This window comes from Apodemus sylvaticus, chromosome 4 (genome assembly GCF_947179515.1).
Source record: "Apodemus sylvaticus chromosome 4, mApoSyl1.1, whole genome shotgun sequence".
Taxonomy (NCBI): Eukaryota; Metazoa; Chordata; class Mammalia; order Rodentia; family Muridae; genus Apodemus; species Apodemus sylvaticus.
Genome location: NC_067475.1, coordinates 24,016,209 through 24,043,958, shown reverse-complemented (window position 1 = coordinate 24,043,958; position 27,750 = coordinate 24,016,209). Strand labels below are relative to the sequence as shown.

At 40.0% G+C, this 27,750-nt stretch overlaps 1 protein-coding gene across 1 annotated transcript; it reads left to right on the top strand.

Moving 5' to 3' along the window:
* Eif4e (eukaryotic translation initiation factor 4E) lies at nt 1–27,750 on the top strand. The gene is made up of 7 exons (XM_052179143.1): nt 1–47; nt 17,811–17,917; nt 19,122–19,217; nt 21,739–21,802; nt 22,369–22,482; nt 25,166–25,305; nt 26,228–27,750. Exons 1-7 carry the CDS (start codon nt 30–32, stop codon nt 26,340–26,342), a joined length of 654 nt encoding a protein of 217 aa, XP_052035103.1. The 5' UTR covers nt 1–29; the 3' UTR covers nt 26,343–27,750.

Below are 27,750 nucleotides of genomic sequence, written 5' to 3'. Positions count from 1 at the left end.
GAGCGGTTGTGCGATCAGATCGATCTAAGATGGCGACTGTGGAACCGGTGAGTATTGCCTTCGGCCCCCACCCCCGAGGTCCCCGCGCTCTGGCTTCCTCCGGTCAGGGACTCCCGCAGGACGGCGTTCTCGGCGCGCACGGCGCCTCCGGCCGCGTCCGGCCCCTGTCCCCCCGGCCTGACCTTCCACGGGCAGCTTCGGCGCCGGGAGGCTGGCGGCGGCAGCGTGGAGCGCACACGCCGTGTGGGGGCCCGGGCACCGGGGCGGTGGGGGAGGGGCGCCGCGCGGCCCCGCGGTGCGGCCGGCGGAGGGCGGCTCGGGCCGCCGGCGCGGGGATCGGCCTAGGGTCCCGGGGGGGCGTGGGGCGGGCGGCTCCTAGCGGGCACCGGGGTTGGTGGGGCGGGTGGGCGGCGAGCCGGCCCGAAAGAGCCGGAGGGAGCCTGGGGCAGCGGCGCCTCGCAGTCGCCCGCGCCCGGCCGCCGGGGTCCTCGTGCTGGCCGCGCTCTGGAGCTGTGGAGGAGGGTGGGCTGGCGGAGCCGGTGGGCGCGCGGGGCCGGGCAGACGGGCGGGGCGCGGCAAGAGGGCGAGCGCGTCCCGCGGGGAGCCGGGGACCTGGGGGCTGTGGCGTTGAGTAGGGGGAGGCACGCTCGGGGGTCGTGTCGCGCACCTCCCGGGGCCGGGGAAGGGGGCCTGCCGAGGGGTGACCACATTGTCCTGGCCTCTCCACGCCGGGACTGGGCTGTCATGGAGGAGGGAAGGGGGAGGAGCGAGGCCTACAGATCGCGGCCGCGGGTCGGCTGGCCGTAGACCTGCCTTTCACACGCGCCGGGCTTCCATTCATTCATCCTCCGGGCGCGGCGCGCACGCCTGCGAGGACCGCGGACCTCGTAGATTCTTCTGCTCTTACGCGACGAAATCGTCTGGGAGATAGCCAACGAACACTAATTTTGGAAATAGTAACTCTGAGGATTGTCTTTTCCTAAGTTGAAAGGAAAAAAATTAAGCCTGGGGGGCAGCGGCGGGAGCCACAGCTTGCGTTTGGGGCAGCCTTTGGACTCCCGAGGATCGAAATTCAGGCGCTTTTTCCGAACCATCACTTAGGGTCCTCAACATTTGCTTTTCCATTTGATGTTTCCTTCTTACTTCGCACTGCTTCCCTCTTAATGAAAGCGCTATTTTGAAATTAATTGAAGCAAGATGCACATAGCACGTTGGTAACTCCAGTAACCAGAAGGAGGTGATTTTTTTGTTTTTGGCATGGTTTGGGTTTGCCAGCCCCTGGCTCACCGGTCATCCATCCCCGGTTTTTTAAGGAATGTCACACTATGTGATAAAGTCTCAGGTGCATAAAGGCATAGACTAGCAGTCAGAAACCTTTGTAGAACACCTTTGCCAGATAGTTTAAAAACTCACCGATAGACTGAATAATTATGGTTAGTTTGCAAAACGGACTTATCCATTGGCTGAATTCAAGACAACTTTTTTGGGGGGGTGTTGGAGGCATGATTTACTTGTTCTTTATTGACATCAGTTTTCCTGGCATTTTGCAAAACTGCCTCATAAGTTGTTAGTGAAATTAACTAACTTTAGAATATCAATGTAAGAACAAGAGGGGAAGCATTTAAATGTAACTTAAAGTTCTGCCATCTTCTTGTGACTGAATCTTCTATCTTTCTCTACCAGTGTTAGAGGAAAATATTACAGGTAATAATAGAGGCAAAACTAAAAAGACTAAAGCAATAAGACAGCAATGTGTTCGATGACATTTCAGTTCCATTTAAGTCTTGGATTGTGCTAAAGCCACAATGTAGTCATTAGATTTTGTTCTGAGTCAGTACTTAAGAGTTGCTGATAGTTTTGGGTGGGTACCGAGTGATATTTAGAATGCAAAGTTATATAAAATGTGGTTTGTGCTTTGTTCATTGTAAGCTCTTATGGAGCCGAACTGCCAGTGTCCAGGTCAGAGGTGAAATGCTCTTCCCAGTGATGACCTCTTTGGATATTGATATGGATAGTGTGTGTAAATTTAAAGACTAGAGAAACCTAGAAACCTAAAATGTGTGAAGGATGAAACTTGGATTGAAACTAATTGGAGACAGAATGCAAATGACATTGTGGTGCTTATTTTCTTTTTACTGTTATAAACACCCTTGCTTATAGGCTGGTCACACAGTATTCTCTTTAGTATTTGTAAGGTTTAGTTTTGGAGTTGAGTGGTGGCTGAGGCCTTCTTTAATCCCAGCACCCAGGAGGTAGAGGCAGCCGGATCTCTTTGAATTTGAACACAGCCTGTTCTACAGAGCTAGTTCCAGGATTTCCTCCAAACTAAAAGATTTGGTTTGGGTGCTTGATTTTACCTCGGGCCTGGTGCATTTATTCAGGTCATTCTACCACTAAACTATACTAGTGCTTTTTCAGTTTTAAGTAATTAAAAAAAAAAACAAAACAAAACAGATGACTTATTCTACTATTGGATTACAATTGAAGCTTGTTAAAATTAAAAATCTTATTTGGTTATTGCTCTTTTCATTTAGCTTGTGAGCTTTTGTGTGTTTGTTTTGTGTTTGTGTATTTCTGCTTAATTGTAAGCACTGACAGCGGAGGCTCTCAACCAGTAGGGTGAGCCCCTTTTGGGGTTTAAAAACCCTTTGATAAGAGCTACCTAAGACCATCAGAAAACACAGATGTTTGCATTATGATTAATAACTATAGCAAAATTAGTTAGGAAGTAGCAATGAAAATGATTTTATGGTATGGGCCACCACAACATGAGGAACTGCATTAAAGGGTCACAGCATTAGGAGGGTTGAAAACCACTGACATTGAGAGTTATGAGCTGTTGGTTTTTCTCCCCCACATATCCAACCTTTGATAAGCATTTGCCTTTTAGTCTATGGAATTTCGTAGTCATTTTCATTTTGATGTCTACATGGTTGTAAGTATTTGAGCTTAGTTATAAGTAATGGCTTGCAAATTGAGACGTTCAAAGGGGGAGCATTAGGGGAAGTGCATTGTTTCACAGAACTTGTGGACAAAGGGTACTTACTCTCCTGTTAAGCTTGGAATTGTGGCAAGGTCAAAATAAGACTGAGTAAAGACGGCAAGACTTTTTTCTTCTGCTGTACTTTTTCCTTGTTATTAAAGAATACTTTCATTAGGGACTAATTTCTTGTAGTTTACATTTTTGGTTTGTGTGTAGCCATTGTTGGCTTGGAACTTACTATTTAGACCAGACTGTTTAACCAAAAACTTGAGGTGGGGGTGGGTTCTTCCTGCCTTCCCAGTGTTGGGATTTACAAGTATACACCACCACACCTAGTCCAGTTCCTTTCTTTATGCTTAGAAATAAGACTTAAAAACACAGGAGGAGCCTGCTGTGGTGGTGTTCACCTGTAATCTGAGCACTCAGAAGTGGAGGTAACAGAATTTAGAATTTAGCTCGGCCTACATGTCAAGATCTTGTCTCAAAGCAAAATAAAATTCAAGGCAAAAAGGTCCAGTGAGATGACTTTCAGGGGAAAGGTGTTGGTGGCCAAGCCCGAGGATCTGAGTCGGAGTGCTAGAATGCTCATGGTACAAACCAGAGGACCTTTTGCAAAGTTGTTCTCTGACCTCCAGGTCCACACCAAAGCAAGCACATGCACATAGAAAAATGAACAAGTAAATATATACTTAAAAAGATTTAAAAGGGGCTAGAGAGGTGGCTCATCAGTTAAAAGTACCTCTAGAGGACCCGGGTTCAGTTCCTAGCACCCACATGGCAGCACATAGCTGTCTAACATGCGTTCCAGCTCCAAATTCCAGGAAAGCCCTCATGCCAGGCGTGCATGTGTTATACATAACTGTAGGCAGGCACCCTGCCCATACATATGGGGAAAAAGCTTTGAAAGAAAACAGGAAAAGAATAAAATTCTATAAAATGTAATGTTTATCAATGAAAAGCTCATGGTTTGGTAAGCAGACTTTGACAATTTTTTTCTTTAGTGAGGAACCTATTTTCTTAATTATTACTAAACAAATGTCATTTGGGTGTTTATCCCAAATTTCTCTTCATTTTATACTCTGAATCTGTATAATTGTTTGACTTAGGGAAATTAAACCTGAATGTACAGTTTACACAGTTACCTAGAATCACGTAAAATGAATCAGGTTGGCTTAATCCAGATTGACCATAGAAAGTCCTGAGCAGATAACATTTTTATGAAACACTTAAATTTCTAGAACAGCACTTCTCAAACTGAGGGTTGAACACAACCCTTTCACAGAGGTCACCTAAGACCATTGGAAACACTTCATAACAGTTGCAAAATCACAGGTATGAAGTAGCAATGAAATAATGTTATGGTTGGGGTCACCCGGGTCATGGGATCAGGAAGACTGTGAGGCGATGTAGAAGGTTAAGGAAGGACCAGCAACCCTGGACCTTTCTCCTTTTCATGCTCCACCACACTAGAGGTGGCTCTTCTGTGACATTGTGAGTTGTCCATCTTTCTCAGGGAGATGGCTGAGAACTGGAAATGAGCTCGGCTTATATAGTTTCATTCAAATTTCTCTGTGCTGGAGAACATGGAAATTTCTCAATCCTGAAAAATAGGAAGCAAATATCCTAAAGTGATCCTGATTTACAGATGATAGTTTTTATTTGTGTGGACCTAATGTTTATACTCAATCAAGGTTCTGCAAAATAGGCACCTCTGCATACACTCAACTGATCTATTCTACTGGAAAATTCTTGACTGTCTTGTAAGTCACTGGCTAATAATAAGCAATGGGAAGCCGGTGACCACCGCCTCAGGTGCTGTCTCCTTTTCTGTCCTTAACATAAAAATCACTTCTAAAGAGTCTAGTCACAGCCAAAGAAGAAAAGATGGCCTTTCATCTCAAAAACAATCATTTTTGTTTTATAGTCAGAAGCAAGTAGTTGTCGGTGTGTGTTTGTGTCTCTGTGTTTCTTTTCCATCTGTATTGTAATTTAAAAAATACATATCCATGGAAATTGATGGGAAGCTTAGTCACACTGTGTTGAGTGAATTTGTCAAATCATGACAAGCCTGACTACTATTTCCAGGAATATGGATTTAGTGTTCTAAACAAGTAACTTAAAGGGGGTGAGGGTTAATTACTGTTTGTAACAACTGTTTACTTTTATAGTAGCTTTTTTTTTTTTTTTTGGATTTTTTTTTTTTCCGAGACAGGGTTTCTCTGTATAGCTCTGGCTGTCCTGGAACTCACTCTGTAGACCAGGCTGGCCTCGAAGTCAGAAATCCGCCTGCCTCTGCCTCCCAGAGTACTGGGATTACAGGGTTGCGCCACTACCGCCCGGCTTGTAGTAGCTATTTTTAATGTAGGCAAATCTTTATTAGTGTGTGTCAGGCATCCCAGCAGGTACTGGAAGATAAGTGGAAGTGTTCTTATTTCACAGATGAGGAAACCAAGGGATCAGAATGACTTGACTTTTAAGGCAGCCACTTCCTGGGGTGTGAGTGTGTGTCCCTGTCCTTAAGCATCTGTCTCCTGGGGATGCAGGGTAACTTCTAAAAGGGAGCTTGATATCAACAAAGTTACAGGGACTTTGCTGCAACTGAAAGTTTGCTAAACTGAAAGTTGATTAGCCAACACAGCATGTTGAATCAAACAATAAAATAGAATTTTAAGAAAAGACATGGAGACAGCTCTGGCCTCATAAAGTCCTGTAACTGTACATAACCTGCATGTCCTGCTGTATACTTGGGATGCTATCTAATACAATACAGAATGCACAGATATGTCCTGTGTTATTTAGGGAATAATGACAAAAATCATGTGCAATTTTAGAATGGGTTTTACCTTAAATATCATCTGTGTAAAGTTTGTTGAATTTGTTGATACCAAACTCACAAATATGGAGAGCTCTTTGTATAATGGACATGGTTTTGGTACTTGGTCTAGAACTTTGTAGGTAGATTTTGAAAGACAGCAAGTGATTGTCTTCTGGCTTCTTGTTTGTCTCTTAGGATATTTTACTAGTGGAACCAATTTCACTGAATTTAAAAAGAGAAAAAAACCCCACAAACTGTTGTAAGCTAGGGTTTACTGGCTGTAAGCTAGGGTGAAACAGTCATATTTGGGAAAGTCTCAGCCATAGTGCAGTTTAGCATTTATTTGAGCTTGTTATTGCAATGTGCCTAGCAGAAATTGGCTACAATGCTCACTCCTTGCTTTGTCAGTGTCCTAATATTGCCATGTGAATTCTTAGGGACAGTAGCTTGCTACTGTGACGTTTGTTTCCAGTGTCATAGAAGGCAAGAATATCTGACCCTTAATAGAAAGGTGAAAAGAACATATTTCCTCCATGGTTTAGATAAGAAGTTTGTAGGTAAGGAATTTACACTTCTGTAAATTTTATCTTACTAAGGTTATATAGGTGCTGATTGAATTAGGACTCACACCAAAGCAAACTCTCAAGCTTTATTGATTTGCTATTAAGGAGAAATAAAAACTACACCAAAATTTAACCAAAATTATAATGTCTAACCTACTTTTCAACAAAGCTTGTATGTATTAAAATTGACGCTTAGGTCATTATTAAACATGAATTTGTTTTTGTTTTTTTTCAGAGACAGGGTTTCTCTGTGTAACCCTGGCTGTCCTGGAACTCACTCTGTAGACCAGCTCAAACTCAGAAATTCACCTGCCTCTGCCTCTCGCCTCCCAAGTGCTGGGATTAAAGGTGTGCGCCACCACTTCCCGGCTATGAATATGTTAATATAAAACCATTCCTCTGAAAGTCTGTACCGTATAGTTTGAATGGTAGGTTTATGAAGTATATATACATATAATGCATATATTACATATAGACATATATACACAAGTATATATTTTTCTTTTGACCTTGTATAGTTTTTTATCTTTCTGGCTTGTGAACTTTGTAAAATGGTATTTAGCTTTTATTTTGCTTTTATACTTTTTCTTATATTACTAATCTGTGTTCATGGTCCAAATTCAAATAAATTCCTTTAGCATTCTAATGAAGTCTGTGGTCATATTCTCTAGATTTTTTTTCTCTTTGTGTTGCTATGGATATAATCCATTTCAATATTTTCAAATGCATTATATAAAATGTTACAGAAAAAACCCCCAATTATTTCAATGTATAAGTTGCTGTAAAATGCCTAGGAGTACAAGGGGGAAATCCAATTATACTGATGTATGTTAAGATTGAGTTAATGTGAAACATTAAGTACATTGACAGCCTAAGTGCTGTCTTTTGTATCATTACTTTGATTTTTATTTTATTTATACCTTGTGCATGTGTCTCTGAATGTATGCCACGTATATGTTGGTACCTATGGAGGTCAGAAGGTGTTAGAATCTCTGTAATAGGAGTTAGGGATAGTTGTGTGCCACCTGGTTGGATGCTAGGAACCAGGTCCTCTACAGAGCAGCAAGTACTAAGACATCTCTTGAGCAAGTACCCCATCCTCCACACCCACATTTGTTGTTGTTGTTGTTGTTGTTTTGGTATTTTTCTAAGACAGGGTTTCTCTTCATAGCCCTTTGCTGCCCTAGAACTCATGCTATAGACCAGGTTGATTTTGATCTCAGAGATCCACTTGCCTCTGCTTCCTAAATGTTCTGATTAAAGCTGTAAACCATTACTTCCAGGCCTTATTTCTGTTATTGAGTCAAAGTCTCACTGTATCTCTGACTTACTCAGAATTTGAGATCCACCTGCCTTTGCCTGTTGAGTGCTGAGATTAAAAGTGTGTGGAAGATGATCGTTTAGTGTTGTATGAAAATGATATTGTTCTCTGAGTTAATATTTTTTCTTCTTTTTGTAACCAAATGGGTAGTTTAAAATTCAGATTTTGTACAGGGATGTAAAGTGGAATATCAAATTGAGCTGGAGTTAATCCATTCCATTCTGAACTGGTTTGCATGCTTACAAACCAGTACAATATCCTTAATAGATGTTAGTCACGTACACTCTTCTGGCCTATTGCATTTTTGTGTAGTAGTTATTGTGAAAGTTTTATTACATCATATTTATATTACATTACATATTTATTACATCGCATAGCTTTAAATTATTTTTGTATTGATCAACACTGAGGCTTTTTCCAATTATTTAGGATTTCAAATATTGCTGTGATGAGCAACCTTCCCTATATATGAGGTTTTATGTAAAATACATGTTTTAACAACAAATTGAAAAGTTAAAGTGGTGCTGGTTAACTATATTGTAGGTGCTGTTACCCTAAATCCTTCAGCTCTCCTTTAGAAAGTTAATGCTCAACATGGAAATGAAGGGCTAGAGAGGTGGCTCAGTGCTTGAGAACATTTGCTGTTTTTTCAGAGGACATGGATTTGGTTTCAAGCATGGCAACTCACCACAGTTAGGGCATATAACACCTGCTCCACAGGCACCAGACACTCATGTGGTGTGTCTCTCTCTCTCTCTCTCTCTCTCTCTCTCTCTCTCTCTCAGGCGCATATGTGGGGCAAAGCATTTATGCACATATTAATGGAATTTGTTTATACATAAATACTTAATGCATATGAACATATATGATTTAGAGTAATAAACCTGGAACCAAAGTACCTATCACTAAGAAAAATAACGTTATTTTTAATCTGTTGTCATATTCTAGTACTTTTTTAAGAAAAGCCGGTTTTGTGTATTTTATTTTTATTTATGTGTATGTGTGTGTATATGCGTGTGGGTACCAGAGGAGGCCAGAAAAAGGAAGGTATCTGATCCCCTGTAGCTGGACTTACAGGTTGTGAGCCACCATGTGCATGCTAGGAATTGAACGTGGATCCTCTGGAAGAGAGCAGCTGGTCTTAACTCCTGAGCCATCTCTCCAACCTCATATTGTTACTTTTTGTCTACCTACTGTCTTGACTAATGACAATTGTTCCCCTTTTCTCTTGCTGCACAGCTTTATTATTTTTGGTTTTTTGTTGTTGTTGTTGTTGTTGTTTTCAAGACAGGGTTTCTCTGTATAGCCCTGGCTGTCCTGGAACTCACTCTGTAGACCAGGCTGGCCTTGAAGTCAGAAATCCGCCTGCCTCTGCCTCCCAGAGTGCTGGGATTACAGGCACGCACCACCACCGCCCGGCTAGCTTTATTATTTTTAATTACAAGTCTTTATACAATGTTTTGATCATGTTTTTCCCCTCTTCTGACTTCTTGAAGATTACCCCCACTTCCCTGCCCACACTGCATATCTTTTCCTCTTTCAATAACTTACTTCCATTAAAATGAAAATCAAAACAAACAGAAGACTGACCTATAAAACAAACAAAAATGTCCAAACAAAGCACAACAAAACAAAAAATTCATGAAAATACCATTGAGTTTGTATTTGTGTTGGCCACTTTCCTGGGTGTGGGGCCTGCCCTGGAGTATGGAATATCTGTCTGTCTGTCTGTCTGTCTGTCTATCTATCTATGCTCTGGAGTATGGAATGTCCTTCTGTCTATCTAATCTAATCTAATCTATGTCCTTGACATTCTTTTGAAGAAAACCGATTTCCCATTGTCAGCCAGTATCGATTGTAGGTAGCTTCTTGGTTCGTGGTAGGAGCCCATGCCTGCTTCTCCATCTTAGTGCTGGGGGCACTCTGTCACTCTTGAACCCATGCAGGCCTAGTACTTGCTGCCTCAATCTTTGTGGGTTCATGTATGCATCGGTCCTGCTGAAGACACTCTTGGAATGTTTTCACCTCTGGCTCTTACAGTCTTTCTGCCTTTTCCACATAGATCCCTGAGCCTTTAATGAAGGAAGGCTTTAATGAAGACATCCCATTCAGGATTCTGCAAATTGTCCAGTTGTGGGTCTTTGTTAATTCCCATCTACTGCAAGAAGAAACTTCTCTGATATGGGTTGAGTAAGGTACTGATCTCTTGATAGCATGCAGTGTACCTTCCTGTACCCTGATGCTCCTCAGTAGGGGTAGGCTTCTAGTTAGGCACAGCCGGACCTGTGTTCAGTGGTTTGCAAGTGTTGTCTTCAGCAGTAGAGCAATCAGGTTGTGGAGAGCGACAAGGAGAGCCTTGGCAGTAGTCTGTGATATTTGGGGTGGGGGCTGGGTATCTTTAGGATCCCTTTGGCATCCCTTTGGCCAATGTCTCAGCAAGATGTAACCCATTCCTGTCACTGGAGGTTTTATTTGTTGAAATAAGGTCTGCCTGTTTCTGCCTTCTACGTTCCACTAAATTTGGGGATTAAAGGTATATGCTACCACTGGAGAGATGGCTCAGTGGTTAAGAGCACTGACTGCTATTCCAGAGGTCCTGACTTCAATTCCCGGCGACCACATGGTGGCTCACAACCATCTGTAATAGGATCTGATACCCTCTTCTGGTGTGTCTGAAGACAGCTACAGTGTACTCACATAAGTATTCCTTAAAAAAATAAAAGTATATACTACCACTGCCCAGTCCCTTAGGTTTTGTTTGTTTGTTTGTTTGTTTTTTGTTTTTTTGTTTTTTTGTTTTTTTGGATTTGGTTTTTTCGAAACAGGGTTTCTCTGTATAGCCCTGGCTGTCCTGGAACTCACTCTGTAGACCAGGCTGGCTTCAGAAATCTGCCTGCCTCTGCCTCCCATGGTGCTGGGATTACAGGCGTGCGCCACCACCGCCTGGCAGTTCGTTTTTTTTTAAATAGTAAACTCCATATTACATATATTTCTGCTTTTATTAGTAGTAATAAAAATGGAATTTAATCTAGGGTACTTGTTGAGTAGGCAAGTGGCCTACCACTAAGCTCTCATTTTTATTTTGAAACAGGATATGTGATGCCTCAGTCCGGCCTTGAACTCACTCTAGCCTAGGCAGGCCTTAAACTTGACATTTTTCCGTTTCTGGAATTGAAACTGAAAGGCCTGTAAGTCCAGGCCTGGCTTAGTTCTTTAGCTCTGGGGCTAAAAATCAAAACCCTGAAAACCTCTATGGTGTATAAGGAAAAGATGCTGCCATTGTTGGGTAGACATTCTGAAGGAAAAAAAGAAGAATGTGAGTATAATTTTGGGCTTTTAGTTTGGCTTCATTTTCTGGATGACTCTTGTGTTATCTGACTGGTCTGTCTTATTGGCCAGGCAGAGGGTCTTCAGTAAGAGAGTAGTCCGTAGGAATGGGCCACTCTTACCTTGTTTTAAGGTTACATTAAAGCTAGGTTCTTTTAGTCTAAACAGCAGGACTGAAAGAAAATGACTCCGTTGATGCAGTCAAAATGAGTGATGGGTAAATTGAGATCTGGGCCAGGCAGACCACAACAGTTGTGTGTTTCAGTTTTATTTTTATATTTTACACCACTTTTACCCGAATGTAGGGCCTTACAGATGCTAGGCTAGGGCTCTGTCATCGAACTGGTGTTTCGAGTGTGTTCATTGGATAAGGTTACATTATGATGGGTATCATTTGCCACTTTCACCTAAATTATTCGCTGCTTTCTTTCATCTAATGCACTGTGTTCCTGGTTCCCTTCCTTCTGACTTGGTGGGAGTTGCTCCAGTCTATTTGTCTTCTTCCTGTTTGGTTTCTTGTCTCACGTTGTTAGCATCTCCCTTTTTTTTTTTTTTTTTTAAAGAAAAGGTACATGAGCTGGTGGGGGTGAGGGTCCTGTGGTATAGCCTCTGAGATCCCAGTGTTCCAGCAGATAACCCCACCCACCTTCCATGATCATGCATACAATTCAGAGTGTCACGAAACATTAGACAGAAAATAGGCGATTGGGAAGAACTGCTTACTCACTGGGAGTGGGAGATAAGAGAGGGCAATGGGGTGGAAATGTCAGAGTAAGTGAATAAATGAGTGTACGGAAATGGCTTTGAGACTTGGTAACCGAGCAGTATTATACCTGTAGTTTGGTGTTTCTTGAGAAAGTGGAAGCCATTCTGTGGTCAGCTTGTATTGTAGCTATTCACAAGTCTTCATTCACTTACTGTGATGGCTTGTTTGCCCTTGCATGTTTTCATCCATTGTACTGGTACTTCCCGAGCTTTTTATAATTTCAGTTATTTGTGGTTGTCAGATAATTCTTTTTTTCCTTGTAATTCTCAACTATTTAACTATTCCACTATTACAGCCACAGAAAGAATAGCCACTACAGTCACTTAAATCCTTGTTCTGAAAAGGTTTTACACTACTAATTAAAATTAAAGGAATTGTCAAATAGGGACTACAGCCGGGTGGTGGTGGCGCATGCCTTTAATCCCAGCACTTGGGAGGCAGAGAAAAAAAAAACTACAACTGGATTCGGGCCATGGACTCCCTGTACACATACTTTGTAGTATTCTTTCCTAGTCCATCAGAAATTGGTAGATCTGAGATTGCATGTGATGTTATCAGGAAACTACTATAGTACTGAATGCAGAGCTTGGAAAACAAAAGTTGTTAGATGTAGCATTGCTTACAACCACATGATGATAGGTGAGCAAATACATCAGACCACAATTTATTTCTTTTTCTGTCTCTTTGGATGTTTAATTTGGTGCTTGACGTCAGTATCCATTATATTCCTCATTAATAAATAGTTCATCTCCATATTACTTTCTAGCCATTCATTAATTTATTAAAGCATAAAAATACAGAATGCAAGGTCAAAAGTATTAAAGCTGCAGAACAGGAAAGAAGGGAGCAAGACTACACAGTGAACGGATCCACTGTTGGGTTTTTGTCTTGTGGGGGGGGGGGGTGGATAAAGTGATTCCTTCTACTGGCTGGCAACCCAGAGGTATTAAGTAGACATGATTCGGAGAGGAGAGGAGAGCAGGATGTATACTATTTTTTTTTCCTCTTTTCAAAATCATAACATACTCGGTACAATCTCCACAACTATTTGCAGAATAGAAAGCCATGTATTTTCCTGCTGTGAAGAGACCATGATCGAGGCAACTCTTATAAGGACATTTCATTGGGGCTGGCTTACAGGTTCAGAGGTTCAGTCCATTATCATCAAGGTGAGAACATGGCAGCATCCAGGCATGGTAGAGGAGGAACTGAGAGTTCTACATCTTCATCTGAAGGCTGCTAGCAGAATACTGGCTTCCAGGCAGCCAGGACGAGGGTATTAAAGGCCACGCGCACAATGACACACCTACTCCAACAAGGCCACACCTCCTAATAGTGCCACTCCTTGGGCCAAGTGTATACAAACTATCACACCATGAAACCATACAATTAGTTTGGTTATTTATTTAAAAACTGTAAAGGAAGGGATGGAAAGGTGGCTTGGTGGTATAGACTGTTCTTTAATAGAGTACCTGAGTTCAGTTCCCACATTGATACCATTTGTAACGCCAGCTTCAGGAGGGATCCAGTGCCTCTGGCTTCGGTGGGCAGTGCATTCATGTGCACATAACCCACATTTTTTGTTTGTTTAGTTTTTAAAGAGGATTAAAGTTTATGATTCTGGAACCATTCCAGATACAAGGACATGCAAGGCCTGTAATAGAAATGCCCATAGGTTTGTCCCTGGTAAAGTCCGTGGACTGACAGTGGAAGGGAGACTTTGCCTCTTATCCATTCACCTAGGACCAGCAGTAATAGGCGCTGCAACCCATCTGATGAGGAAAGAAGGTTCAGAAAACGTTACATACTCAGAATTACACAAACTGAATGGCAAAGCTGGCAGTGTGCATAGCATGGCTGTGGGTATGGGTCGAGCCCAGCACACCACAGAGTCGTGAGAAACTTGTGTTGTTGATGGAAGTCAGGTTTAGTGAAGCACACCCGGCACGTGCACGGTCCAGACTCTTCTGACCTCAGCTGCCTAATCTTTTTGAGGCCAGCTTTTTGAGACCTTGGCTCCAAACAAAGGAACTGCTTTTCAAAATTACACATACTATGAAAAATGTATGTGATTGATTTTAGTAGATACACAGTTACTGCAAACTGCAGTAAGCATTTCCAAATGTTTGTTTTGCATTTCACTAGCTTAACCTCCCTGTAGACTGAGTATGTAGACCAGCAGTAAGTGTGCTGTGCAGGTCGAATCTTGATTAATGCCAGGAAAGCCATGTGCTTCTTGTACACGTCAAATGAAGATAAAGAGTTCCATGGTTTAAAAAACAGAGTTCCATGATCTTCCCTAGAATTAGAGAGCATCAGCTCTTCTGGGATGAAGGTGGTAGACACAGTAAGGGGCCTGGAGGGCTGGTACTCATTTCCTGTAGAGATGGTTTAAATGCATGTTCACATTTCGAGTTGGCAACCATGTGAATAGTTAAAATCTTATACCAGGTTTTAAGCATACCAGGATTTTGTGAACAGACATTGATGTGCTGAAAGTAAGACTTTAAAATTTCATCACATTTATTAGAGAAAACAGCTGCAGGAAACACTTAGCCAAATAACATTAGGGCTGTGACACATTGATAGTATTAACTTGTTGATGTGCTAGTTTTTACAGGATATTGAAAAAAGGCTTGAGGCTTTGCAGCTAGTTATTCGATTTGCCCTGCTCTGAAAGGCTTTTTCCTTTTTTTTTTTTTTTACAACTTTCTGCTGTTGGCACAGAGGCTTACTAAAGTACAATCAGCTGATTAAAGCCAGGTTTCCCTTTGTGTTTGAACTGACCACATTTTTCTCTTCCTTTACTTGCCATTGGTATTTAATCTCTTTGACCTGCTAGTTAGTGGTTCCACTGCTTACCCAACAACTGAGGTGTACTTTTAGCTTGCCGTCTGAGACCTTCCTAGTCACTGCAGTATGCCACCCAAACGCTACTTTTGCAAGCCACCCCCACTTTCAGGGACTTTGGTTATGATCTTCTAGATTGAATACAGCCCCATCCTATGGTATTATTCTTTCTTAAGGGCTGCCCTTGTGTAATACTTATGCATTCTGTGGCCTTTCAAGGGCAGGCTGTCCATTAGGCTAAAAATGTGTTAGATTATTTTGAGGGTAACTATCTATTAAGTTAGCCTTTATTTTTTTTTGTCCAGATTTTGTCCACTTTACTTGAAAAAAAAAAGACACTTCTTTTATGATTTACTTTTAAAATTTTATGTACATTGGTGTTTGCCTCCATGTATGTCTTTGTAAGGGTGTTGAATCTCCTGGAATTGGAGTTATAGATGGTTGTGGGAGCTGGGAGTTGAATCTAGGCCCTCTGGAAGAACAACCAGTGCAGTGCTTTTTACCCCTGAATCATCTCTCCAGCCGTGAATACATTTATTTTTGAGACAGGGTTTCACAGAAGGCTGAGCAGCAGAGGCTGGCTTGGAGCGTCAAGTCTTGGTTTAGCCTACTAAGTCTTTCAGTTACAGCTGTGAGCCACCATGAAGTTTGAAGTTTATTTTAAACATTATATAAGTGTAATACAGTTCTATCATCTGTACTCTGTAAGAAACAACCTTAAAAATAAGTTCGTATTTAGCTGCATGTTGTGACATATAATTTTAATCCCAGCATGCAGGGTGCAATAGTAGGCACATCTTCCAGTCCAACCAGGGCTACCCTGTCTCAAAAAGTAAAATTAAGGGCTGGAAAGATGATTTTTGTGGTTAGAAGCGCTGGCAGCTCTGGTTTGGTTCCCAGCACACACACTGCCATCTGTAATTTTAGTTCCAGGGGATCTGATGTGGCTAATGTGCACCTTGCACATACATATGTGCAGGCAGAACACTCATACACATAAAATAAATCTAAAAACTTTAGATTGGATAATTTGTATCTCAGTGCTAATTGTGGTTTAATCTTTGCCTGGTAACTGTTATCTGAATTGTCTTTAGACTTTAAAATCTTTTGAGTATTAGTCACCTAAATTCTTTACTATGTAATATTTGATTAATTGATGGATCTTGAGCTTAATACAGAGGCTCAAGATTGTATTCTCTTTGAAGAGTGAAGTTTTATTTTTGGAGGCTGTTAGTCTATAGATAGATGTCTCGACACTCTCAGGATTTGTTTTAGTATTTAAGACTTACACCTTAGGACATGGCTTTCTTCTGGTTTAGTCTGAAAGTTGAAAGGGACTCTGACTATATGGATTTGAGTTTCCCTAACACTGTGCCTGAGACTTTGACTGTGTTCTCTCTAAAGTACCCAAAGCTACACTATGAACACGCCTGCAGTCTCCATGGGGCCTAGGATTTATCTATACATGGCTATGTGTGGCTCACTTTTCTGCCACTCATTCTGTTTGGTGACTTGTTAGCAAGTCCATCACCACTATTCCTCTCTTTAAAACCATGAAGCCCCACTGTTTGTCTGCACAGCACTGTGATTCTAAGCTGGTCAGGGAGAACATGCTGGTTGGTGATTATGCTCTGAAGACTTAAATTGGCTAATGAGAACATCTTAAGAATGATTTTGTTTATTAAGGAGTTGACTACCTGTAAATTTTAGGGCCTTGGTTAGTCTATATAAATGTTTACATTTGTTCAGTTACTAAGTTCATAATTTATGAAGTGCCATGGCCCACTGGTAATCTAGTTGTGAGCAAAGTCAAACATAGTTGATGCCACATTCTTTCTCTATGTTTTATGTTCACTTCTGTGTAAGAGAGTGGGGTAAATGCCAAGGGAATTTAGGAGCCTTCTACCATGTGGGCTCAGGGCTTGAAATCAGGTGCACAGACTTGGCAGTGAACAGTTTTACCTGACCAGCCTCTTTATTTTTAAAATGAAGTCTGTCTTAGTGTGTTTGTTTATTGTGGTATATGCATGAGATGGTGTGTGTACCCTCAAAGCTAGCTGGCCCATAAGCTTTTGGGTGGTTCTTCTGTCTCTTTTAAGTGCTGTTTAAGACATACACGACAAGACTTTACATTTGATACCTAGAGCTGGAGTCCATAAATAAAAATATTAAAAGTGGAAGCTGAGAGATGACTGAGCATGTAAGGGCTCTGGCTGCTGCTCTTCCAGAGGACCCTGGTTCAATCCCCGGCTTTCACATGGCTGAAAATAACAGCCTGTTCTGGCCTTCAGTAAGCATTGCACTCTGGGAATGCACAGGTATACTACAGGCCAAGCACTCAAACATGTAAGGATAAATCTTTAAAAAGTGGTTTTTAGTCTGATAAACAAATACAGTTGATGTGTGTCTGGGAGTTGTGTGCCCTGTGTGTTCCAGCGTTTGCCTTAGCTTCTAATGCGTGTCTTTGGCTATTTGTTAAGATGAGTTTATAGCAGGCTGAGGAAATAGCAAGGGGAAGGTGGTAGGTACTTCAGTTATTCCCAGGCTCTTTTCCTAGTGTAGGTGACTTATGCTTTGCCTAAAAGAAGACTGAAGTTCAAGTCGGTGTCCACCTTCTGTCTTTATTGCCTGTTGAGAATTCCAAACAGTTGTTCTTTCAAGCAGTGAGTCTGACATGCTGTTACCAAGAACTTCTGCAATGCTGACTTGATTACTTGAAAAAATGACTTTTATTTTTCATCATTTCCATGTAGTTGTTAAGCTTGTCAGAGTATAGCTTTAAACCTTCCTCCACTCTACTGCAGTAACACAGAGTACTTGTTTACTTTTGGTGGACCTGGGAATAGAGCACGCTGCTCCATGCATGCTAGACATGCTCACTGTTGGCCTATGTCATCAGCCCGTATGCAATATTTTAACATCTGTTAAGAACGTCGGGTCATTAAACTTTATGCATACTCTCTGATGATTTTTAAATGTGCAAATAGGGGGGTGTGGTATACATTTTATAAAATCACTTAAATTTCAGAAACCTTTTTGTCATGAGGAGTGGAGCACCTGATTATCCTAGTGGTTGGTCTGTAGTTTGTCATAAGAGATCAGTTGTTCTCATCTGTTGGATATGGCATTGCTGTCGTGGTTATATTTAAAAACTTAAAATCCTACTTTATATTATCTTCTATTAGGAAACCACCCCTACCACTAATCCCCCACCTGCAGAAGAGGAAAAAACAGAGTCTAATCAGGAGGTTGCTAACCCAGAGCACTATATTAAACACCCTCTACAGAACAGGTAAGCTTTCTGCTGAGTAGTTTTCTGACTTAGGTAATAAGGGTGTGGTGAACAAGATAGGTTTACGGAGAAAAGTTAGGCATGGCTGGTTTTAGATAGGCTCGGTTGTCAGCCTGTTGTTAAAGGAGGAGTGCCTCTGGAGGATACAGTCACACACAGGGCAGAGTGGAGGGCTGTGAGAGCCAGGGCCACGGCTTAGTCACGGTGTCAGATGTAGGTTGCAAAATACAAATAGCAATTTAGCTTACCTTTTTGGTGTTATTTTTTAGATTTGTTTTTATGTGTATGGGTGGTGTTTAGCCTGCATCTGTGATTGTGCACCATATGTGTACAGTGGCTGTGAAGGCCAGAAGAGAGCATTAGAGCCTCTGTAACTAGTTACAGATAGTTGTCTGACCCACCGTGTAGGTACTGGGATTTGTATATGAATTCTCTGCAGAGTAGCCAGAGCTTTCAACCACTTAGTCATTGATCCGGCCCCTCTTTCTTTTATTAAAAACTTTACAGCTTAGTAATGTTCATTACATTTACATTGTTGTATAACGAAACCCTTTTCATCTTTAAAAAATGCATTTTAGAGCCTGGTGTGGCAGCACATGCCTTTAATCCTAGCACTGAGGGAGGTGATGGTCTTTAAAGTCCAGCCTGGTCTGTAAAGAGAGTTCCAGGATAGCCAGGACTACAAAGAGAAACTGTCTTGGAAGCCCCCCATCCCCAATGTACTTTATAAAAATATTAATTCCTGTGTATATGTGTATAAACACTGAAGATTTCATGTGCCATAGCACACATGTGAGGTCACAAGACAAACCAAAGCTGGCTTTTACATGGTTCTAGTTACCCAAATTCAAAGCCCCACCTCAAGTGCTTTTCCCTGTCCTGTGCTGTTTCCTTGGTACCATTTAATCTTTTAAGCTAAAATTAGTTTATTAAATAAATTGCCAGCACCACTTTTGCCTTCCAAATCTGATTATCTTAGGTACTTCATGTAAGTAGAACCATGTATGTGTGTGGGGTATTTCACATAGCCTCATGTTCTTGTTATACTGTGTCAGATTTCCTCTTTAAGGCTGGTTAATTTTCCATTGTATGTCAGTTTGACATTTTATACCATTTTCCTACTGATGGACACTATACTCTTTGATAATTAATTTAGCTACGAATATGGATAAACGATTTTTTGTGTACTGGCTTTTATTTTCAGGTGGGCACTCTGGTTTTTTAAAAATGATAAAAGCAAAACTTGGCAAGCAAACCTTCGATTGATCTCTAAGTTTGATACTGTTGAAGACTTTTGGGCGTAAGTAACTTTAAGATACTTATACTTTTAAGTTGTATAGTTTTTTATTTTATATCATCCATAAAATGAAAGATGAATATCTCTTCACAATGTTTGAATTGGTAATTATGCTTTATTTTACATTGTTGAGTACATACAAAAGCCCTGTTTGATCTCCAGCACCCTTACAAACAGCATACAAAGAAACACATTCATTATAGTCAGCCTTTAGGTTTGATTACTCTGTATTCCGTGAGAATCTTCTTTTATTGTCCTAGAATTTTTTTGATAGCTTTTTGGTTCTCCGTCTCCTTTGCAGTCATCTTACATATATTTATGTCATAACTGGGTGCTAGAGAGCCTTATTAAACACTCCCATTTCTGCAGACAGCTTTTAGTATAATATCTGGAATTTCCATGTTCAGGATATCAAAAGGTGAGGCTCATTAAACTTAACTTTCAGAGATATAAACTCAGAAGACTATCAAGACAAGGAGAGTGTCTGTAATCTTAGTTCCTTAATTTTATTGTAATTTATCAAAGAGTAATCAATTTTTTTTTAGGTTTAGTTTTTAAGAAGAAGATAACTTGGATCATAAACTTTTCAGGATTTACAAATAGAATATAAACTGAAAGTTTTTTTTCAAGAAGTGTGTGCTTGTTTGAGATGGATTGTAACTGAGTTTGAGGATGTCCTAGCATTCTAGATCCCCTGCTGCCTTTGCCTGCCAAGGCAGAGCAGATAAACCCTGCCTGTGCCTTAGACGTTTTGAAATTGTTTATCTTAAAACAATAGTTTTTTTTTTTTTTTTTTCTGAGTATCAAATTTAGGACAGTGAACATGATAGGCAAGTGCTGTGCCGGTGAGATGCATCCTAGCTCATCCAGAGGTGATTGGTCCTGATCTTTTCAGAACATATAGATAGGGAAATGTCTACTGTGAGAGTATGAGAGGCAAACGTTGAAGAAGAGTTACCCCGAAGTTACTATTCTATACGTTTATATTAGGCTCATACATGCTAAGCTCCGTAACTAACATTTTCATGTAACTCTGAGTCTATTTTGGTCATATAAAAGAATAGGTTGTAGTCATTAAATTCATAGCTGTATATTTTTTTAAGGGCACAATCAGTATTCAGTGTGTTTCCAATGTCTGTACTGATATTTGCCTGTAATAGATATTTGGTATTCATTGCATCTCTGAAAAAAGCAGCACATAGAATAATTAAAACTGTCAAATTCACTTTTTTCTAAGAATATTCTGGGTTTTTTTTTTTTTTTTTTTTTGGTTTTTGTTTTTAATGAAACAAGTAGATTTCAGCTCTTCTAATTAATACAGGTAGCTGTCTGATTACATTGTAGTTCTTGAAAGGTTCAAGTGGGTTTTGTACCGTCAGTGTATTTACTGCAAGACGTGAATAACTCTACAGCCTCCTTTACACACTCCCAAAGTTCTCCAGTTTCTTACTAAGGAAAAAGAAAGGGTTTGAATCCTTGTCCACTCACATGTACACTTGGACTGCGTTTCTGGCTTTACCTGTTTGTATAAGCCCGGCTTCCAGGACTCTAATGGAGTGCAGCCCCACAGGGTAGTTAGTGTAAGCAAGAGCACTGGGAACCGGAACTGAGAGATGGGAAGGAAAGGACCCTTCACCTTCTGGATGAATTAGGCCACTTCTTGATTCCTCACTCCTTTCTAGAAGATTTTATTATAGAAACAATTGTTCGGTCCTTTTGCTTTAGTCTGTGTAATCTTAAGATCTTAAAGTTGTAGTTTGGGAACATCAGTCATTAGATACTTAAGTTGTCGGATTCAAGGTGGATTATACTGTGGAATGTGGTAAGAAAGAAATAGACTTCTTAAAATTGTCTGAAATATTTCTAGACAACGTTAAAGTCAGCACAGGAGAACATGCCACATGTACTGTCATTCAAGGTTTGTAATTAAGATAAACTCTGCTGTCTATTGGAGGTGGGCAAATACAGTCACCAAAGTATAATTCAGTTTTACTACACAAGATCAGTGATACAGCCCTTCTGCCTTTCAGAAATGTATATCAAATATCTCAAAAACCTTTCTACGGTTTAAGTATTTGGGCAATAGCTCGACACTGCAGATCTACTGTTGGAATATGCCTGTGATCCTGGCCTGTGCCTGAGCTCCCCATACTCAGGGAGAACCACTGCTGTGTTTACACTGGGACACTTGCAGCGGTGATAAGCCATGCAGTACTGATGGTTTGTTTTAATGTTCTTAAGTGCACATGGCTGCATTGAGTTAACAAATGTATTGGAAATATTGTTGTTGGAATAGTCATTTGAGATAGTTGTTTATATTAGTTTACATTATAAATTTCTTTGAATGTAATCATTATTTAGACCTGTTTTGTCCATTTCAGAAATTAACTACAGAGTCAAAAAAGAAAAACAAATCTACATACTTTTATGTTTTTTCGTATTTTCCAAATGTGTGTGTGTCTGTGTAAGCACCCAAACCCTGCATTACATATTATGTTTTTAATTATTATTTTCTTTTACCTAGTCTATACAACCATATCCAGTTGTCTAGTAATTTAATGCCTGGCTGTGACTACTCACTTTTTAAGGTATGCCTAATCAATGATTGTTTATATTTATTTCAGGACCAGACCATTCAGGTATTTGTAAAAACTGGCCACAAATTCAGGCAGTTGGCTTTACCAGGCTTGAATACAGTGCTCTGTGGTATGACTTCGTTACTCATGGGAACCTCCTGGGATTGACTTTGAGCCTGCTAACTGTGCAGCCCTTCCTGGATATACTTGAATAGACTGACTTTGTCAGCTAATTTTAAACCCATGAGATATTTATAGACAGACCTTTGTCAGGTGCTAGGATAGGACATTAATTAGCTCATATTACATAGTTTTTTAATGTAGCTTCTACAAGGTTTCTGCTCGGAATTTCCAGAACCTTTAGGTGACATGAAGCCTTGCAGTTGGAGAGTTCAGCGAGGAGGTGGGACACTGTGCAGTTGCATGCCTCTGGCATGTAGTTCTTGTGTATGTTTAAAAGCTGTGCCAACGGCAGGGGTTCAGAGAATGAAAGAAAAGCTGTCATTGTTGCTTGCTGATTCTAATATTGACTCTCAGACTAAGTAACAGTGTTGTCTAATGCTGTTCTTATCCTGCAGGACGGTATTGAGCCTATGTGGGAAGATGAGAAAAACAAGCGAGGAGGACGATGGCTGATTACACTGAACAAGCAGCAGAGACGAAGTGACCTCGATCGCTTTTGGCTAGAGACAGTAAGGCTTTAGGATGGATTCTCCTCTCTTACTTAAGGCGCCTGTTCTAAAGAAGTCCTGTGCTCATGTGGCATCACAGGCACTAAAACCACAACGAAATAGGAATTAGGATGGCCCTTGTGCAAGGATGGCATGTAAATTCTTGAAGCGTTTTGGGTTTTGGACATGGCTGAGAAGTATGTTAAGGAAAATGAGCCAGACTTGGGACGAAGAATATGGTGTGTCTTATTTCATGTGGAACTAATACATATGTGTGTTTGTTACATAATCTGTATTTGTAGGACAGTGAAGAAGGAGATGGCCCAGATGGGATAAGACAGTGAAGCACCGGGGAGGTGGGGATCAGATCTGGGGGGGAGAGAACAGGCTAGAGGGGCAGAGTCTGGAAATGCCGTGAGGAAACCCACACCTTATGCTAACCTGACAGACTGTAGAACACAAATGCATTCATACTTATGAAGGGAGGTTCTTAGTGTGGTTAAGTGTGACCTTCCCTGTTGAATAAGTCACCAGCCCTTGTTCTTTAAAGACAGGGTTTTACTACCTAGCTAGGCTGGTATTGCAGCTCAGGATCCTGCTGCTGCCCCCCAGCCTTTTGATTGCTGGGATCTATAGGCATGTGCTGTTTGGCAAACAATTTTTATCCATCCTGTGCATATCATATACATGTGAGTCCAGTGAATGATTTCTATCATTCTACAAGTCAGATAAAAATATGATTCACAAACTAGGTGCAGTGATGCAGGACATTAATCCTAGCACTTGAGGGGCAGAGGCAGGTGGATCTGTGAATTTGAGGCCAGCCTGCTCTATAGAGAGTTTCAAGACAGCCAGGGATATATAGAGAAACCCTGTCTCAAAAACCAAAAAAAAAAAAAAAAGTGAAAGACATTAACTTTACAATCAGGTTTTTCCCCTCTAATTTCATTCATCAAAAATTAGGATTTTTTATTTTGTGATTAAAGGTTTTACAACCCATTTATAGCATTGCTATAATTGAAAATTATGAAAATTTGAAATTAGTAAGGCAAGTAATAAAATTATTGGTTAATATTATTTAAAACTAAAGAATGTGTTACAATATACTTTAGCCCTTTGGTTTTATGAGCTATACTAACTATAAAATCATAGACATTTTCTGTGGTCAGGTTCTAGATCATGATTTTGGGACCGAAGTTCATAGTAATGCTTTTTTTAAATTAAACCACTTAGACTCAGTATTGATTTACAGTTAGCACTTATTAAGTGAGTAAGTAACTTACCTTTTTTTTTTTTTTTTTTCCCCCTGGTTTTTCAAGAGAGGGTTTCTCTGTGTAGGCCTGGATGTTCTGGAACTCACTCTGTAGACCAGGCTGGCCTCGAACTCAGAAATCTGCCTGCCTCTGCCTGCCAAGTATTGGGGTTAAAGACAAGCACCACTACTGCCCCTCAGATCAGTATCATTTTAAAGCAGAGATTTAATCATGCTTTTGGAGAAAAATATGAATAAATACCATTTTGGAATGCCGTAAGACAATGGTTGTCAGCCTTTCTAATGAGTGACCCTTTAAGACAGTGCCTCCCTTATGTTGTGACCCTAGACCATAAAATCATTTTTGTTGCTACTTCGTTACATAAATTTTGCTACTGTAATGAACTGTAATGTAAATATTTGTGTTTTCTAAGGGTCCTAGGCAGCCCCTTTAAAAGGATCATTCAACCCATGACCTACAGGTTGGGTGCTGCCGCCATAGAAGGACATTTTAGTTTTGTAGGGTGAAAGAAGTGTGATGGGTTTGGTTACAGTTGCTCAGTGTATTTAATGCCACTGAACTCTACTCTGAAACTGTTAGAAAATGGCGATTAATGGAAACATTATATTTATTATATTTATAACTATTCAGTCATTGTGATAATTGTCAACAAACTAAGCATCTGAGCAGATGGATATTAATGAGATCACTTTTGTGTGTGCCTAACTTGCAGAAAGAGTTAAAACAGTTGAATTATTCTTTTTAAGCCAAGGGGAAAAACAATGTAAACAAGTAAGATATAGACATTTTAAAAATTGGTTCTTGGGGCTGTAGAGCTAGATGGCTCAATGTTTTAAGAGCATTGGCTGTTTTTAACTAAAGGAAATGATTAATGTTCAATTCTTAGTATCCACATGGCAGCTCACAACTGTCTGTAATTCCAGTTCCGGGTGACTGACACCCTCACAGAAATAAATGCAGGCAGAATACTAATATATATTAAATACATTGGGGTTTTTGTGTGTGTGTGTTGGTGTTTTTTTGTTGTTGTTTTGGCTTTTTAAATCAGTTCTTAAGCTGATCCGTGATTCCCAGGTAAGGGTGCTTGCTTCCCAGTCTGAGAACCTGAGTTTAATTCCTAGAACCCACCTGGTGAGAGGGAGAGAGCCGCTGCTGCGCCTTGTCCTCTTACTTCCTTGACCTGCCGCAGCATATGTGTCCTGTTTCCATTCACAACAAAACTGAGTCAGCTCTTACCCATTTGCTTTCTTTTTTTGTCTCTAGATCAGGAAGGCTTCAAACTTGGGAATGCCTGACCAACTTAAGATGTCAGTTCTTGATTTAGAATCTGTTTTAGTTTTATAACTATACATAGAAGAGTCTTGTGCTTTCTTCTAAATTAATGATGTATATATTCAATGTAATTTGTTATTTTTTTGTTTTATTTTTAGCTGCTGTGCCTTATTGGAGAATCTTTTGATGACTACAGTGATGATGTGTGTGGAGCTGTTGTTAATGTTAGAGCTAAAGGTGATAAGATAGCAATATGGACTACTGAGTGTGAAAACAGAGATGCAGTCACACACATAGGGTGCGTTGTGCTCTCCTCCCTGCTTCTTTGACTAGTAACTAAATCCTTTATGAAACTGTTATTCTCTTTGTAACTGTTTTCATGAACACTTACATGTTTGGATCCTGTTAATGTTGAATATGTTTTCATTTGTGTAAAATGGCTTTTGCAACAGTGGTGTATGCACTATCTGGAGCAGGGGAATTTCCACAAAAGTAGCATGTCTTAGTTTCTGTCCATATTTAGAGCCCATTTATAAGTCTCTGTATTTTGTTTTGGTAAATTTTACTTTTTACAATTCATACACACATCAGTTTTGCTAGAATTCTCTTTTGATTACATGCAAATTAGTAAGAAGAAAGTGCTGGAATTAGTAAGAATCCAAGTGCTGGATTAAAGGCATGTGCCACAATGCCCAGTCCCTTTTTGACCTTTTAAGGAGAGATTTCTCTAATATTGCAGATGAGCTTTTTAGATAAAGCCTCTGAATTGTAGTTGATAGTCATATACTTAAACCCTGTTTAGTATACATTTTATTTTTAAAGTAGTCACAATTAATTTGAGAATTTATTGGTGAAGTTAGTACATAAAGCAAAATAGAATCCATATGTAAATATAATTTTTATTTTATTTTTTTTGAGATAGGATCTTGGTATGTTAACCAAGCAATTGCTGTGAGCCCATGAACTGATCCAGATTTGCTCATTATTGATTTAGTAATTTTTAAAACAAATCTCGTGGGATTACAGGTGTCTGTAACATAATTAAAGTATGGTTGTGCAAGTAAAGACTAATTTTTAATTTTGCTACTTATACTGAAAGAAAATGATCACATTTTGATTTGCATTTTTAATGTAAAGATTAATATATGATGTATTTATAAAATACACTTAAAGACTTTTTTAAATAAATATTAATGTTTCTTGTCTCCTGTGTCTTGTAGGAGGGTATACAAGGAAAGGTTAGGACTTCCTCCGAAGATAGTAATTGGTTATCAGTCCCACGCAGACACAGCTACAAAGAGCGGCTCCACCACTAAAAATAGGTTTGTTGTTTAAGAAGACACCTTCTGAGTATTCTCACAGGAGACTGCGTCACGCAATCGAGATTGGGAGCTGAACCAAAGCCTCATCAAAGCAGAGCGGACTGCACCGAAGTTGATTCCATCCAAGTGTTGCTAAGATATAAGAGAAGTCTCATTCGCCTTTGTCTTGTACTTCTGTGTTCATTCTCCTCCCCCACCCCTAATTTTTTGCTAGTGTGTCCACTATCCCAATCAAAGAATTACAGTATACGTCACCCCAGAACCCGCAGATGTGTTCCTGACCTGCTCTGTAACAGCCGGTTAGAATTACCATGACACACACATTTGCCTTTCCACAGTATTCGAAAAAGAACTTGCATTTCTATTACCTTAGCAGGAAAGATCTGATTTTGTTCCACTCCAGGCAGGAGCGGACTTTGCTGGTGTGAGAGTCTGAGTACAGCTTTCTAGCAACCTTCTGTTTCCTGTCACAGCATTGCTCTTGCTGTCCTCTTGCTGAGGGCTGCTAGATTTAATTTATTTGCTTCCCTCCTTGATAACATTAGTGATTCTGATTTCAGTTTTTCATTTGTTTTGCTTTTGTTTTTTTCCTCATGTAACATTGGTGAAGGATCCAGGAATATGACAGAAAGGTGGAATAAACATTAAATTTGTGCATTCTTTGGTAATTTTTTTGTTTTTTGTAACTACAAAGCTTTGCTACAAATTTATCCATTTCATTCAAATCAGTGATCTATGTCTGTGTGATCCCTAAACATAATTGTGGACTATAAAAATGTAACACCATAATTACATTCCTAACTAGAATTAGTATGTCTGCTTTTGTATCTTTATGCTGTACTTTAACACTTTGTATTACTTAGGTTATTTTGCTTTGGTTACAATGGCTCAAGTAGAAAAGCGGTCCCATCCATATTAAGACAGTGTACAAAACTGTAAATAAAATGTGTACAGTGAATTGTCTTTTAGACAACTAGATTTGTCCTTTATTTCTCCATCTCTAGAAGGCATCTGTACTTCGTATTGCAAGGCAGTCTCTTGTGTCTCCTTAGAGTGTCTTCCCATGCACAGCCTCAGTTTGGAGCACTAGTTTATTATGTTTATTACAATTTTTAATAAATTGAATAGGTAGTATCACATATGTAATTAAACTGATGTGGCTATCTTTTTTTAATAAAGTTAAGGCACAGTTTTTCAGTCTTAGGTTAAATAATGTACTTTGAATATGTTAAAATTCATGAGAATTGGGATTTTGGTGTATCACCATTTGATAGGAACAGTGGCTGTAAACTGATTGTTGAGTTTAAGATGTTTTTACTTAATGGCCAGAAAATTAGCTTAAGGAAAGTATAGAGGAACATGCGTTAGGAACATTAGTGTTACTATCTGAATAAAATACAATAAACAAGTATTAAGAACTA